Source organism: Asterias amurensis, chromosome 6 (genome assembly GCF_032118995.1).
Source record: "Asterias amurensis chromosome 6, ASM3211899v1".
In the NCBI taxonomy this organism is placed as follows: Eukaryota; Metazoa; Echinodermata; class Asteroidea; order Forcipulatida; family Asteriidae; genus Asterias; species Asterias amurensis.
Window position 1 is genome coordinate 13,936,390 of NC_092653.1, and position 14,085 is coordinate 13,950,474.

The window sequence follows — 14,085 nt, forward strand, 5'->3', positions numbered from 1 at the left end:
TTATTACTTTTTTTAAAGAAAAAATACTCTCAAATTAGTGAGCCCCCTTACGAACACAATAACTTGGTACAAAAAAATAAAGTATGGCTTCCAGTGCAGTTAAGTTGACGTTGCAATTAATGTTGAATTTTGAAATAGCGGCGATTAAAAATCGAGCAGTTGGTATACAACAGTATTTTTTTAGTTAAAAAAACATATAAAAAATTTGACGGACCAGTCAAAAACCTGGCGGACCAGTGAAAAATCAAGCCAACTGGTCCTGCTGGCCAGTTGAAAAAAAAGTTAAGGGCAACCCCTGTATCTGCTCCACCACAATTTTCTTCTTGAAGCTCCTGAAAACCAAGAGTGGCTTTGAGCCTTGTTTAGGGGCAAACTTGGAAGAAATTATAAACAAAACTAATATGAAAATGCAATCTTTGAGAAGAGACGAAAGTACTAACCTCCGAGTCTTCCTCCCCAGCTTCCTCATAGTCCTCGTCGTACTGGTTGAATTCCTCGAAGTCAAAGTCCAAACCAAAGATGTCTTGAGCTTCTTGGAGAGCCCTACGTACATTAACAAAAATTATATCAAATTAGTAAGGATAAAAAACATATAACTGCTTAAAGGCACTGGACACTATTGGTAAATGCTCAAAACAATTGTTAGCACAAAACTTAATTGGTAACTAGCAATGGAGAGCTGTTGATAGTATAACACATTGTGAGAAACGGCTCCCTCTGAAGGATTGTAGTTTATGAGAAAGAATTTGTTTCTCAAGAAAATATTTGAATTGATTTTGAGACCTCAGCCAAGGTCTCAAGCATCTGAACATGCTGAAAGCACACAACTTGTACGACAAGGGTGTTTTTTCTTCCATTATTCTCTCTCAACTTCGACAATCAATTGAGCTCAAACTTTCACAGGTTTGTTATTTTATGCATATGTTGAGATAATGGTCTTTGACAATTACCAAAGGTTTCCAGTGCTTTAAACTAGTTTTGAAACACTCCTTTTCTGAAAGTTCATGCTATATGTACATGTAGAACCACGTTTTTTACTGTGAAATAGTTCCCTCCAAAATAAAGTCAAATTCCACGAAAATGTATCTGAATAGCTGAAAAATTAGAACTGATTTTGATTGTTAAAAACCAAATGAAAGGGTTTTATACTTTTTATACATATCAATTTTTTGACCATGACCATGATGACATGAATCTCCACTCACTGTGAATGAAGATACTATGTAATAAAAGTTACATTTAGAAGTTTCAGTTTATACGTCAGAACGTAAACAAAAAGTGAAAATTACAGAGCAGGAAAGTTTCATTAGTTCTAAAACAGATTAGGTCTATGCCCACATTTTCAGTTGGTTATTCAATGGTTGATCACTCTAAACATGAACACTGTCTGTGAATATTGTGTCAGCTCTAACAGTCCTGGGTGGATTTCACAAAGAGTTAGGACTAGTCTTATCTTGAGTTAGGACGAGTTACTAGTCCTAACTTAGGACTAGCTGTACGTTTTTGATATCTCTTAGGACTAGTTCTAAGTTAGGACTAGTCCTAACTCTTTGTGAAATCGACCCCTGGGTGGATTTCACAAAGAGTTAGGACTAGTCTTATCTTGAGTTAGGACGAGTTACCAGTCCTAACTTAGGACTAGCTGTACGTTTTTGATATCTCTTAGGACTAGTTCTAAGTTAGGACTAGTCCTAACTCTTTGTGAAATCGACCCCTGTATTGTATACCGTGGGATAAAACCTTTGAAAACACAAGTTGGAAAAGACAGAGTAGCAGTTGAAAAAACAATTTACTCCCGTTTATGCTGAAACATTTTAAATAATGATCATAATGTAAACTTCTTTTGGGTAAAAAAAAAAAAAAAAAAATTAATTAGCTGTGACAAACTTACGCGTCTGTGTAGCGATGACCTTTATGACCTTTCTTCTTCCTCTTTGCTAGTGGTTGGCCCTCATCGTCGACTATGAAGTCATCCGGATCTGAAGGTACCACAAAAAACAATAACAAAACCTTTCAAAACCGGTAATACAATCTACTTGTATGTTTCCGCTCCACTCAGTTTGTCTTTTTTTCAACCTTGAATAATTTAAAATCTACCCAGTCATGCCAGTGGTTTATAATTTGATAACTGAAATTTTAACTGATAAATATCTTTTACTTCTGTTGAGTGTTGAAGTATTACCCTGCCCATAAGACAAGCCCTGCTTTGGGCCTTGTTCTCGCATGGTTTTGGGAAAACATCTTAATTTGATGAAACGCAATTTACACCCACCTTTTTTTCTCAATGATTTGACCAGCTACTTGAGTGCAATGTATGTAATGTGAATGCTTTTTTTAAAACTTATTTAGAATGTCAATTTTGTTTTTTTACCCTTACACTGGTGTGTGTTACCACTTATATACTCAATACTTTCCAGAGTCCTGTGAAAAAATATCACAGGCATATTACAGTGCTAACATACATCGGTGTATGGGTAAAAAACAAAAATTAATACTCTTTATCCCCGGTTCAAATAGTGTGGTTGATTATCATTTAATTGTAATCTTGAAAATTTGACCTGCTTCCCTTTTTGTATTATTATCAATCCCCCCAAATAGGCCCCAACCTCAAGGTTTTGAAAATCTAGCTTCACATCTACCGATGCCTGGAGGCGACAAAATGACAGTACTTTGACATAATCTGATGGAGGTTGTTTTGTTATATTACAGCTCCATGGGGGGAGGGGGTCCCAGTACATTAAACACAACTTGCACAAATGTAAACAATGTTTTTTTTTCAATACAAATCTACACTTTTTATTTTGTCTTTCATCCAACAGCACCAGACCAAAATTGATATAGTAAAAATATAGTTAAAATAGTAATAATAAAAATGTGTATTTATTATGTACTTTTACAAGCGCCATACAATATCACGACCAGGTGTATCAGATTTTAGAGTGCAAGGCCATTTTCATTTTGAGAAGGGCCTTTCCATTGAATACCTAACAGTCAATGGAAAAATGTCGGAACGGGCACAAAGGCCAAGACCAGGGCAACTGAGGTCATGGTCTCTGTGGCCCTTTGGTTCATTGGACCCTTAGCATTCCTGCAAACCTCTCAATGAGAGACTTTTGAACGCTTGGTGGGAGCAGACCTAACCGGTCTTTTTCCATTGTTTACATCGTTCTGAGCATGCTCACATTTCATAGAATAGATTTACCTGGCAAGTTTGCTGCCACAAAAGAGTCCCCTCAAAAATCTCAAAGTTCAACATTATTACCCCTAATCACCAGGTCTCAAAATATCTCAAGTATTCAGATACAGCACCATCAGCAAATTGGCACTAGCTAATTTTTAACATCAACAATCTCTACCTACATTGTACACCATAACAATTTACTCCTGGGTGTTGAGAAGCAATTTATGGCAATAGAAAAATGTCTTCCTCTGAGATGCACGTGTACCGATCGGATTCTAACCCACACTCAGGTGAACGAACGAACGAACGAACGAACGAACGAACGAACGAACGAACGAACGAACGAACGAACGAACATACATTTTTTTTTACACTACAGAGCAAAGAGATTCAAAATTGAAGGAACTATCCATGCAAAAAAAACCAAACCCAAAACCAAAAAAAGAGCGTAATGAAGTGCAAAGATCGATTCAGTTTTAATTTATATCCACCTTATTTGTCACATAAGATAAATACTTTTCCCACCTAGACTCATCTAAGTACTGCTCATTTAAATAAACATTACTACATGTACCTCACAAACAATACACCGATCCATTAAGCCAGGCCCAATTATCATTGACCAATCACAACCGCGAAATCTGATCACCATTTGAACTGTTTGGTGATTTTTGCACTAATGGTGATCGGGTGTCGCGGCTGTGATTGGTCAACTGGTAAGGAGGCGTAGTGGATCGGTCTAATATACCATAACAAATTTGATTGACCCCCTTCGACCGACGTCAATAGGGCCCACTTTCATAGAGCAGCTTAAGCCACAAAAGTTCCTAAGCACAACAAAATTATGCTTGACCAGAATATGGTTACCAGCCAAACTACCATGTCACATGTACAATTTGTGACTGGTATCCTGCTTTATGTCTGCTTAGCAGACAATTACTTTTAAGCAATATTCTCTGCTTAAAGGGTCTATGTACTTTTTGTAGGACAAAAAAACACAATGTCCACAGATTTTGATAGTAGAAAGCTTCCCTGAAAATATTACTTGCTGAGGTTCTGTAGTTTTTGAGAAATGAGTAAAACAATGTCATGAAAATAACTTTTAACTCGGTGATCATAAGACAAAAAATGTATTTTCATGACATTGTTTTACTCATTTCTCAAAAACTACACAACCTACGTGTACATTGTAAGCAACTATGCTTTCTACTATCATCATCTTCAAATGGTGTAAGTATAATGTAAGTCTGTAAACATTGTGTTTTGTGTTACAAAAAGTAGTCAAATCCTTTAAGCAGCTATATTCTATGAAAATGGGCCCAGGGCTCAAAATTAACACTTGACTGCAGGTACTTTTAGCGTTGGGACAGTAAAATCGCAGGCAGACAACCCCGGTGGTCTTGTTGTTTTTCAATTGACTAATAATTCAGGTTTAAAATGTTGATGTAACCCTCCCCGGGGTTAAGGGGTGTGTTCCAAATTGGAATAAAAAACAAATGAATGAATGAAAAAAAAAAAAAGTAATAACTCATTGTATAATAACTTTGTGAAAAATGTTGACAATGAATCCGAGTAGCACACAACAAAGGAGATAGAACTTCTCTTAAGTGCTTGTTTAAAGGCAGTCGACACTATTGGTAATTGTCAAAGACTAGCCTTCACAAATGGTGTATCTCAACATAAGCACAAAATAACAAAGCTGTGAAAATTTGAGGTCAATGGGTCACTTGCGAGATAATAATGAAAGAAAAAAACACCCTTGTCACACGATGTTCTGATGATGGTTGCTTTTGTGACCTCCAGTTCCAAACTTGAGGTCTCGAAATCAAAACCGTGGAAAAATACTTCATTCTCGAAAACTGTGGCACTTCAGAGGGAGCCGCGTCTCACAATGTTTTATACTATCAACCTCTCCCCATTGATCGTCACCAAGAAAGGTTTATGCCAACCATTATTTTGAGTAATTACCAATAGTGTCCACTGCCTTTAACTCATTTTGAATCTGGTCTAAAAAAGTAAATAAATCATGGTCCAGTAGGCCTCTGTAATACATGTAATAATGGTAAGCTACATGTACATGTACAAGCCCTACCGTCCTGGTCACATGTGGCCGTTGTCTGCCATCATTGAAGTCAAATTGCATGCAGAGATAAACCTCTATGAACAGTAAGTGGCAGTTCTGGGAAGAGTTAAGCGGTTTGGCAACTCAACATTTCAATCGCTATACTCTGCATAGTCTTCAATAGGATAAGGCTTCATACTATAACTTTATACCTTTTGTCCAGTTCTTCATCAAGATACCACTCGCAACGAGACTATATAAACAAAGATACTAACACCTGTTTCAGATAGGTGCGCCAGTGTCACGAAAAACCACTCTAGTAGTTCTGAATGATTGCAACAGTCGATCTTTCTACTCCTAGCGCGTCCAGTCGCTCCAAACTGTTTCAGACGTCAAACTTTTCATGTACTCATTTCAGAATTTGGTTTAACGACTCTTTGGAGCACCTATCTGAAACGGTTGTATCTTGTTATTACACTACGGGTTTTTTGCTCAGGTTAAGCAGATATGGGTTGAAGATTTCAAATAAAATGTAGGCGATGAATTTAGGTTCGTGTGCCATACTGAAGTTGGTATTGTTGATGGAAATAAAATAGGATGCGTGATGGTAGTTCATAACAACTGCTGCTGAAGCATCAGTCTCCGTCGTATATGTTTACAACTATCGTTCACAAGTCGCACCGTTGGACAACCGGTGTCAGTGGCGCTATCGATGAAATCTGGAAACTGAAGTTTGGCTTGGCGGAAAATAGCGTCTAATATCTTGGGGTTCAACCTGGGGATGGTTAGCAATTTCTTCGTTACCGGATCTCTCGTTTTCCCCGAGACGTTCTTTTGGGACAGCTCTATCTCACTGAACTCCATCTTGACCAAGAGGGAGCACAACAGTCGCCCCATCGTCTCCGCTTTCCCAGCGGCCCTCGAGATGACTTTCTTCAAGGCCCTTTTGTAGTCGGACAGGTTACGCGGAAACCCCTCCACTCCGCCCAACAGGTAGGTGTTCTCGGCGATAATGACGTACCTGGGAGGAATGGCTTCAGCGGCTATACTTTGACTGGCTGATGAGGTCCCAGAATGTGAGGCTTGTATGCTCGATGATGGGGTCGGGATGTAAGGGTTAATAACGTTCGAGTTGATTGGGGTCGAGATGATCCGGTTCGAGATGGTAGGGTTCGAGATGACTGGGGTCGAGATGATCGGGGTCGAGATGATAGGGTTGGAGACAATTGGGGTAGAGATGACAGGGTTTGTGATGATCGGGGTTGAAATGATAGGGTTTGAGATGATCTGGGTCGAGATGACAGGGGCGGTCGGCTGGGATCTGTGTACACTTCTCTGGGACATTTTGGAGTAGATGTACGTTACAGATTGACGAAGTGCCTTCTGGCCTGCCATCAGTTTCCGCACATCAGACTTAAGCTCTTTCATATCTGTTTTGATATCCGACAGTGCCGCCATGATCAAATCGACGGGCAGCTCCGCTTGATCGTCATTGGAACCCGAAAATACATCGTTGACCTTCCATGGACCCATCAGGTCGGCTGCTTTCATGCCCGCTGTGGTCGTCGATTCCAATCTAGGTTTGGTACTTCTCTCGTCAGACAGCGCTTTCCCAAGTTGAAGCAGCTCTTTAGCGGAAATTTGGAAATTCATTTCATTTTCTTCTCGGCGCAGCACTCTGCGTTGCATGGAACCGTGATCGTGATCGTTGCAGCCGCAGTCGCAATTTTCTGCTAAATAAAGAAAGCAGAAGAGAGAGACATTTTTCAGATAGGAGGCGATCCATTGTGCCTGGACAGAGCAGTGAAGGGGTGACTTTTGGGACACGCTAAAACTTTTCATCGTAACTTTAAAACAAGTTTCTCATGCAACGGCTAATCTAAAGCAGTAGATTTATGTTAGAATGAAGTACAGTGTCACTGGTGTTGGCATTCCAGCAGTCAGCTACGTCAAACAACGCTCCAATTCCCCCGACAAAAGACGGCCCAAAAATCTGCCCAGATCCTACATGTAACACATCCAGGGGCTCCAAGATTATCCTCTGAGACTCAAGAAACTTGCATCTGAAGAGCGTGAGCAACTATGGAACAACCTCCTCGCTTCCACCAAGATAGATGTTCCGAGGTTGACTTCATAAATATGATCCCTGAAATGGAATTTGTCGACAATGTGCCAAACAAATCTGCTACAAATTTCCCTGGACATGAATTTTGCCGAGGTAGCGCATCCCTTGTCTTGTGAGTGACATGTCAAAACCAGATGCTTTGGTGTTCCTCATTCTGAAAGCTATCAGAATGGCTGAAAGCAGGGTGCTACATCGTTGATTGAAAATGGTTCTGACTTGACAACAAATGTGTTAACCCTTAATCTTAGTTGGTGGCTATTGCAAAAGCTACGGCTGGATCAATACGTCACCATGGTGAAGTAATCGACGTCCTTAGCAACACCTGTGTAGCAATAATTGAAGCCGTAGGCGTAGCCAATTCAGATATGGCCTATTATTAGGATTTGAGTTGGTGATGATGGGTCCTCTTTTGAAGGTGAAGGAAGAATTGAGCTGGGTTATCTCTGCATCACAGCATGTACAATATCTCTGCATCACATCATTTAAAACTGGACCCAATTAAAATAAAAGGCAATAAAAGCAAACAATATCGCTTCACAACTTTCTGCACTTTCAAAGCACATCTTTGATGAACAATACAAAATTAATATTAAAACCTAACATTTATACATTAGTTACAAGTTACATGAAAATAAATTAAGAAATTTAACCAGTTTTTATTTGCTAAGGATAAATTATAAATCTGTTTTAAAAGTTACTCAAATACAACCCTAATGCAAATCATTACAAAAATAAATATTTTTCTGAGATCAGTCTTCTGTACATGCAGTAACAGCGCTCTCCCCTAAAACAGTGGTCCACTGGCCAAATTTTGATTCAAAAACAGCTAAGGACCAGTCAAATTGATCTCCAATTGGTCTGGCAAGCAATTGATTAAGCATTCTGTTCAGTTATACCAAAAAACGCCTGCGCCCAGTGGTTTAAAAAAAAAACATGTCACACCACAGGTTACATAGTATATGTAGCATGCCTTTGATCAGAGTTAATCAAATTTGCTTCCCAATGCAATGCGTACGCCAATAATTTTTTAATAGATGTCAATTTTACATCAGTGATAAAGAGTATGTTCAGATGGATTGCACACCACGCCATAGACCACCATCTTTGATGAAACATGCACAGGTGAAAGGCTCTCATTGGCAATTGGGTGAGAGTTGTGTGCAGTGCGTGCTCTTTTCCATTGTTTGTCATCAAATATGGCGGTCGATGAAGTTATGTGCAATCAATTTATAGCAAAATTTACTCTGAGGTCAAATGTTGAGAAGGCTAAACATACAAATCGGAAGCGCCCATTGTCCTTACAAAGCAGGTCCACACTTCATACATAATATGCTTACCCACACACACAAAAACGCGCCCCCACATTTGTTTAATCCTGTAAAACAAGCACTTCTCTTTGTTCTACTACTGTTTGGACTTTTTAGCGATGTCCCCATTGGTTTTGTATGAAAGTGAAGCGAGGTTGACCTCAATCTGTCATAACACCCATATTGCCGGATTGCAAGTAAAAAAATCTTCGAACAACTATAGCAGGCAAGGGACACACAAGTTCAAAGCCGACTTTCCATTCTTTATTTTGGTGAAAACTACCACTTTCACAAAGGTTATTCTAGGGCAACATGATATGTTGCAAACAATAAAAATTAATTATAAACAGGGCAGTTCTTTGATCCTGACAATACACAGTCCAAAAGCTTGAGGCTACTTAATTCGTTAACAATAACAGTGGTCCACTGGCCCAATGCCAGTTATAACTTCTGAGGAGCACTCAACTTCTGTTCAAGTGGTCCTGCTGGCTGGTTTATTGCTTTCAAAAGCTACATGTACATGTAGAAAAATGCCCACACTGATTGGTCATATGGTTTTAAACAGAGGTACCATACATGCCATATTTTGAAAGAGAACCATAAAAGATGTCAACCAAAGAAAAGGCTGGCGGACTATTAAAACTGACAAAACAATTGGTCTCGCTGGCCAGTCACCGACAAAGTTAAGGGCAAACCCTGGTTAGTGTGTGCAACACTAAAAAGAGAGATGTACCCCTGTTGGAGACAAACAATACACAATCTGGACCCAATTTCATGGCACTGGTTCCGCAAGCAAATAATCGGCACTTACGTTAAAGGCAGTGGACACTATTGGTAATTACTCAAAATAATTATTAGCATAAAACCTTACATGGTGATGGTGATGAGTAATGTGGAGAGGTTGATAGTATAAAACATTGTGAGAAATGGCTCCCTCTGAAGTGACGTAGTTTTCAAGAAAGAAGTAATTTTCCACGAATTTTATTTCGAGACCTCAAGTTTAGAATTTGAGGTCTCGAAATCAAGCATCTGAAAGCACACAACTTCGTGTGACAAGGGTGTTTTTTTCTTTCATAGTTATCTCGCAACACCGACAACCAAACGAGCTCAAATTTTCACAGGTTTTTTATTTTATGCATATGTTGAGATTCACCAAGTAAGAAGACAGGTCTTTGACAATTACCAATAGTGTCCACTGTCTTTAAGCGTATTCACGGGTTGGCAGGTTTTTTTGCTTGTGCGAGAGAGTTCTTCGCTTACACAGCTAGTGGAGAATATTTGCGATTGCACAGTAAGCGAAGGACTGTGATCATAAGCGCAGAATTCGGCATTAGTAAGCTGAGCCGTAAAATTGGGCCCAGCAGAAAATTAAAAAATTCTTACCAGATTCTTCTTCGTCGGATTCGATCTCTGCGTACTGATCTTCCATTGGATCTCTCTCTCGAATCTCACCCTCCTCCGGCTATCAACGACAACAAATAAATAAACAAATAAACAAACAATAAATCATACTGAAGAGTGAAAACCATAAGCTTAACCACTTCATGTTGCATGACGTGTTCATCCGCATACAATCTTCCGGCAGGCTTATACTGGACGTTTCTTTACTACCTGAACAACTTTGTATTTTCCTAATTTTTTTTGCTGACTATCCAATGTGTAATGTCTTGAGGCAGGAACCTATCGTGGATCGAAGGGCCTTGGTCACACGAGGCAACTTTTACAGGCAACTTGGAGGCAACCAACTGCCACTGCAGTTCATGCTGCAGTAATTTTTCAAACAATGTATTGCAATCCCCAAGAGTGTGAGTGGATTAGCTTCCTGGAGATAAATGCCTTGTATGACATGAACCACTTGCTTCGTTTCAATCTTTACAAAGAGTGACAACAGACTCAGGAAAACAAGCCTTGGAATATCTCTTTCCGATCAGGCCAAAAACTTGATCTAGACATCCTTTCAAGGAGTTGGAAAATTGGTTTGTCTTTGGCTACTCTTGCTCCCTTAAGACTACTCACCGGTTCCTCTTCTTCTTCCTCCATGTCTTCCTGGAAGATCTCTCTAGCAATGACATCTCGTTGATGAGCCTCGTTTAGTGAAGCCGAGTTTCCCTCTCCATCATCGCTGTCCTCCTCGTCCGAGATTTGCTTCACACGCCGGAACTTTTTCTGAAAGTGTAAAATATTCAATGATTGATGTAAAAAGTTCTGAAGCTGCATGGTATAAAATAGTTGTTTGTTTGAATCCAAGAGTGGACAGTGTTTAACTGAAACTTTGATATAAACATATAGTGGATCAAGGGAACTTCTCGTTATTAACTTCAACATTCACATCCGCAGCGGAGTAAGTGTTTGATTGGTCTCAATGTTTTGGGCGGAAACTTTCGGCTAGCCTGGTATTGACCCAATTCAGCTAACGTCATTATCAGAATAATCTTGGATGCGCCATACTGGTGGGCAATGTCACTCCGTGAAGTGCGCATTTTAGGGGATGTAGATTTACACGTAAACCTATCTACCACCAAAATGGTGAACGTGGCACAGTCGCCGCTATGACGTGCAAGGGGTCAATAGTCATTTTGAGTTGGCACTGCTCTAATTGATTCTTCTGAAAGGGCTTTAGCTAGTGGGCTCAGAGGTGTGGTGTGGGATATGAAACTGTTGAATGACCTTTTCTGTTTGCCGATAGTGAATAACTCCTAGCTGGAATGCAAAGGGGTCAGTGGGTAGTGGGGAGCTGATTTGGCTAAGAATCTTGTAACCTACCCTCTCAACTTTCACTCCAGTATTCTCTTCGATCAGTTCATAGTCGTCATCCTCGAGCCGGTCATCAATTTCTAATAACAAAAAATTAAACAACAAAATAGTTTACAAAGAAGTTAACCAGGAAGTGTCTGGATAAGGTACTGAGATAATAAATTTACCACTTTTTCTTGATTTGAATACTAATAATAATATTACAAAAATGATACAGCCCCAAATCTGCCTGACTGGCACTTAAGGTGCTTTACAAAGCAATTTTGGTTTTAAAATCAAATCATTTCAGGAATAATTTTTTATTATTTAGAGTTATACTGTATGATACAGTTCGCTGGCACAAAGCTGTAAAGTCACTAATTGCTATTCAATATCCATTTGATCAAAATTGAATTGGTATAAAATATGTGAATAAAATAAATAAACAAATCAATCAATCAAGAGGTTAATGTTTTTCTTGTACTTCCAGTGCAGTATTTGCATGCTATTTTATCTGTAAATAAATACGCGTCAACATGCCATACTGCAGCAAAGCTACTAGGGACAACATATTTTTATCAAGGTTTCAGAGGGAGTATGTAAGGAGGCTAGAAATAAGTTCTGTGAATTTCAACCGAGAAGTTATTCTGTCTCACCTCTCCGTTTTCGCTTCTTCTTCTTGCCGATTCCGATCTCTTCATCTGACCCTGATCCTCCTTGGTCTTCTTCTTCCTCCTCATCGTTGATTAGATCGTCCAGATTCTCATTCTCACCTTTCGGTAAAAATAAAGATGAATTTATTACATATTAAAAGATGCAAATTGAGCTATTGCAATCTCCTGAGAGAGATTGGCTGCTGCCAGCTTGGCAATCACATTCCCTTGTGGGAGCTTTGCCGAGTTAGGAAGATCATCTCAAATAACAAACAAAATAAACAAAATAAACAATATTAATTTTGTTTTTTACCCATACACCGATGTGTGTTAGCACTATATACTCAGTACTTTCCCCCGAGTCCAGTGAAAAAATATCACAGGCATGTTACTCGGGTGGGATTCGAACCCACGACCCTTGCAATTCTACAGCAAGGTCTTAAAGTAAACAAACAAGAAAGTTTGTATGGTATAACTGACCTCCTTCCTCATCTTCTTCTTCATCACTGCTTAGCTTGACATCTTCATCAGACACCTCTGCCTCGCTGTCGAAGAAGTCTGCCATGGCTGCAGTATCCCGTAAGATCTCTCAGCTGAGCTAAAACACAAGAAGACAAACCTTAAGTTAAGTAGGCTGTCAGCCGACCGCTTTGTGGTTCAACTATCTAGTTTTACTGGATCAACCTCGAACCTCTGTTTTTAATTTAATAAAAGACTAAACTGAAACTGACACTTTCATTTGCAGTGTTTGTGCTAATTGCGATAACGGCGAAGCCGTCGCGAGGAGGGTTACGTCATCACAAACTATGTGTGTGAGAGAGTGAGAGATGGGACGTTGACTAGGCCAAGTCACTGTCCACGTACTTTCTGCGCATTCTTTAAAATTTTATTTCATAAATTCAAATATTATTTTGTTGTGTGGTTTCTAAAATAGTAACCGTTCCCGCCACAGCACACCATGCACACACACAGGTCCAGCAGACCTTTTTTTGACAACAGCCGACAGCTAGCTTGTTCAAAAACCAAATATTAATTATAAAAAAAAGGAAAAGCTTCACATTTGAGCCTGATCTTGTGTTTTGTAAACAAAGAAACTTTGGTCAAGTACAAATGTTAAGCTACAAAGTGCTGCGATAACGCAACCCTCCGGCCGGCTCTGCCGTCAGGAGGAAGGTTACGTTATTGCAACTACAAAGTACATACAAGTTACAACAATTACAGTTCAATATTTCAACACAAGACCTTAGCCTTGGCTGAGCCTCTTTTGAAGTTCTTCACTTCACTTGTTCTGTTGAAAAATGGTAGTTTCCAACTAAATTTGCTTCACTAATTTAGCATCAAATTACTTGTAAAAAAATGCAAGTTGTACCTACCCTGTCCGATACAGTAAAAACACAATCTAGCAAATTAATGCAAGTTTCAAGTCAACTACATTTAGAAAGAAAATGGTGAAAAATGGGTGAGAATTCGGAGTTGAACCTTGTCAAAAAAGGTTCTAAGAATCATCACTCGACCCCCCAAAAGTCAAGTTGACTGCGGACTTTTGTAATGTATTGTTTTTGGTGTTTGTTGTATCCCTTAATTAAACTTCACAGAAATTAAGTTTTTATTGAGAGTAAATCATTGAAATGCATACCAAAAGTTTCTGTGTTATCTCCTCCTGTTCTAGCAGCTGGAGATAAGCAGACCAAAAGCAGAAAAGGGAATTTATAAGACTTCGAAACAACGTGACGGAAGACTTCACGCCGTTTGATAAAATAAATGGCGTCAATAGTGGAAATCCCAACACTGGTACTCTTCATCTTCCCCCCTTCCTTGTATGTGGGGGTAGGGTACCAGTCATTATAAATTTGTTCCGTCACTAGAGGGCGCTACATTCTCGAAATATTCGCCTTCTTCTGGTGGAGTGTGTGGGCGTTGTTTGCCGGTGGTTAGGGGGGGGGGGATTACATTTTCAAATTGTCTTAGTTATTTCAGGTTATACTCAGGAAAATTCACGACATTACACTTGTGGGGTTCAACAG

The 14,085-nt window shown here is 39.4% G+C and overlaps 1 protein-coding gene across 1 annotated transcript in view; it reads right to left on the bottom strand.

Moving 5' to 3' along the window:
* LOC139938089 (transcription elongation factor SPT6-like) overlaps window positions 1-13,841 on the bottom strand; it is a 51,167-nt gene extending 37,326 nt beyond the window's left edge. The window contains exons 1-8 of the mRNA XM_071933470.1: window positions 13,698-13,841; window positions 12,542-12,659; window positions 12,065-12,181; window positions 11,439-11,509; window positions 10,692-10,841; window positions 10,059-10,137; window positions 1,892-1,979; window positions 441-543 (exon numbers count right to left, since the gene is read on the bottom strand). Coding sequence (XP_071789571.1) covers window positions 441-543; window positions 1,892-1,979; window positions 10,059-10,137; window positions 10,692-10,841; window positions 11,439-11,509; window positions 12,065-12,181; window positions 12,542-12,626 — 693 coding nt within the window. The 5' untranslated portion in view covers window positions 12,627-12,659; window positions 13,698-13,841. The remainder of the gene's footprint in view (window positions 1-440; window positions 544-1,891; window positions 1,980-10,058; window positions 10,138-10,691; window positions 10,842-11,438; window positions 11,510-12,064; window positions 12,182-12,541; window positions 12,660-13,697) is intronic.
* Window positions 13,842-14,085: the final 244 nt, after the last annotated feature.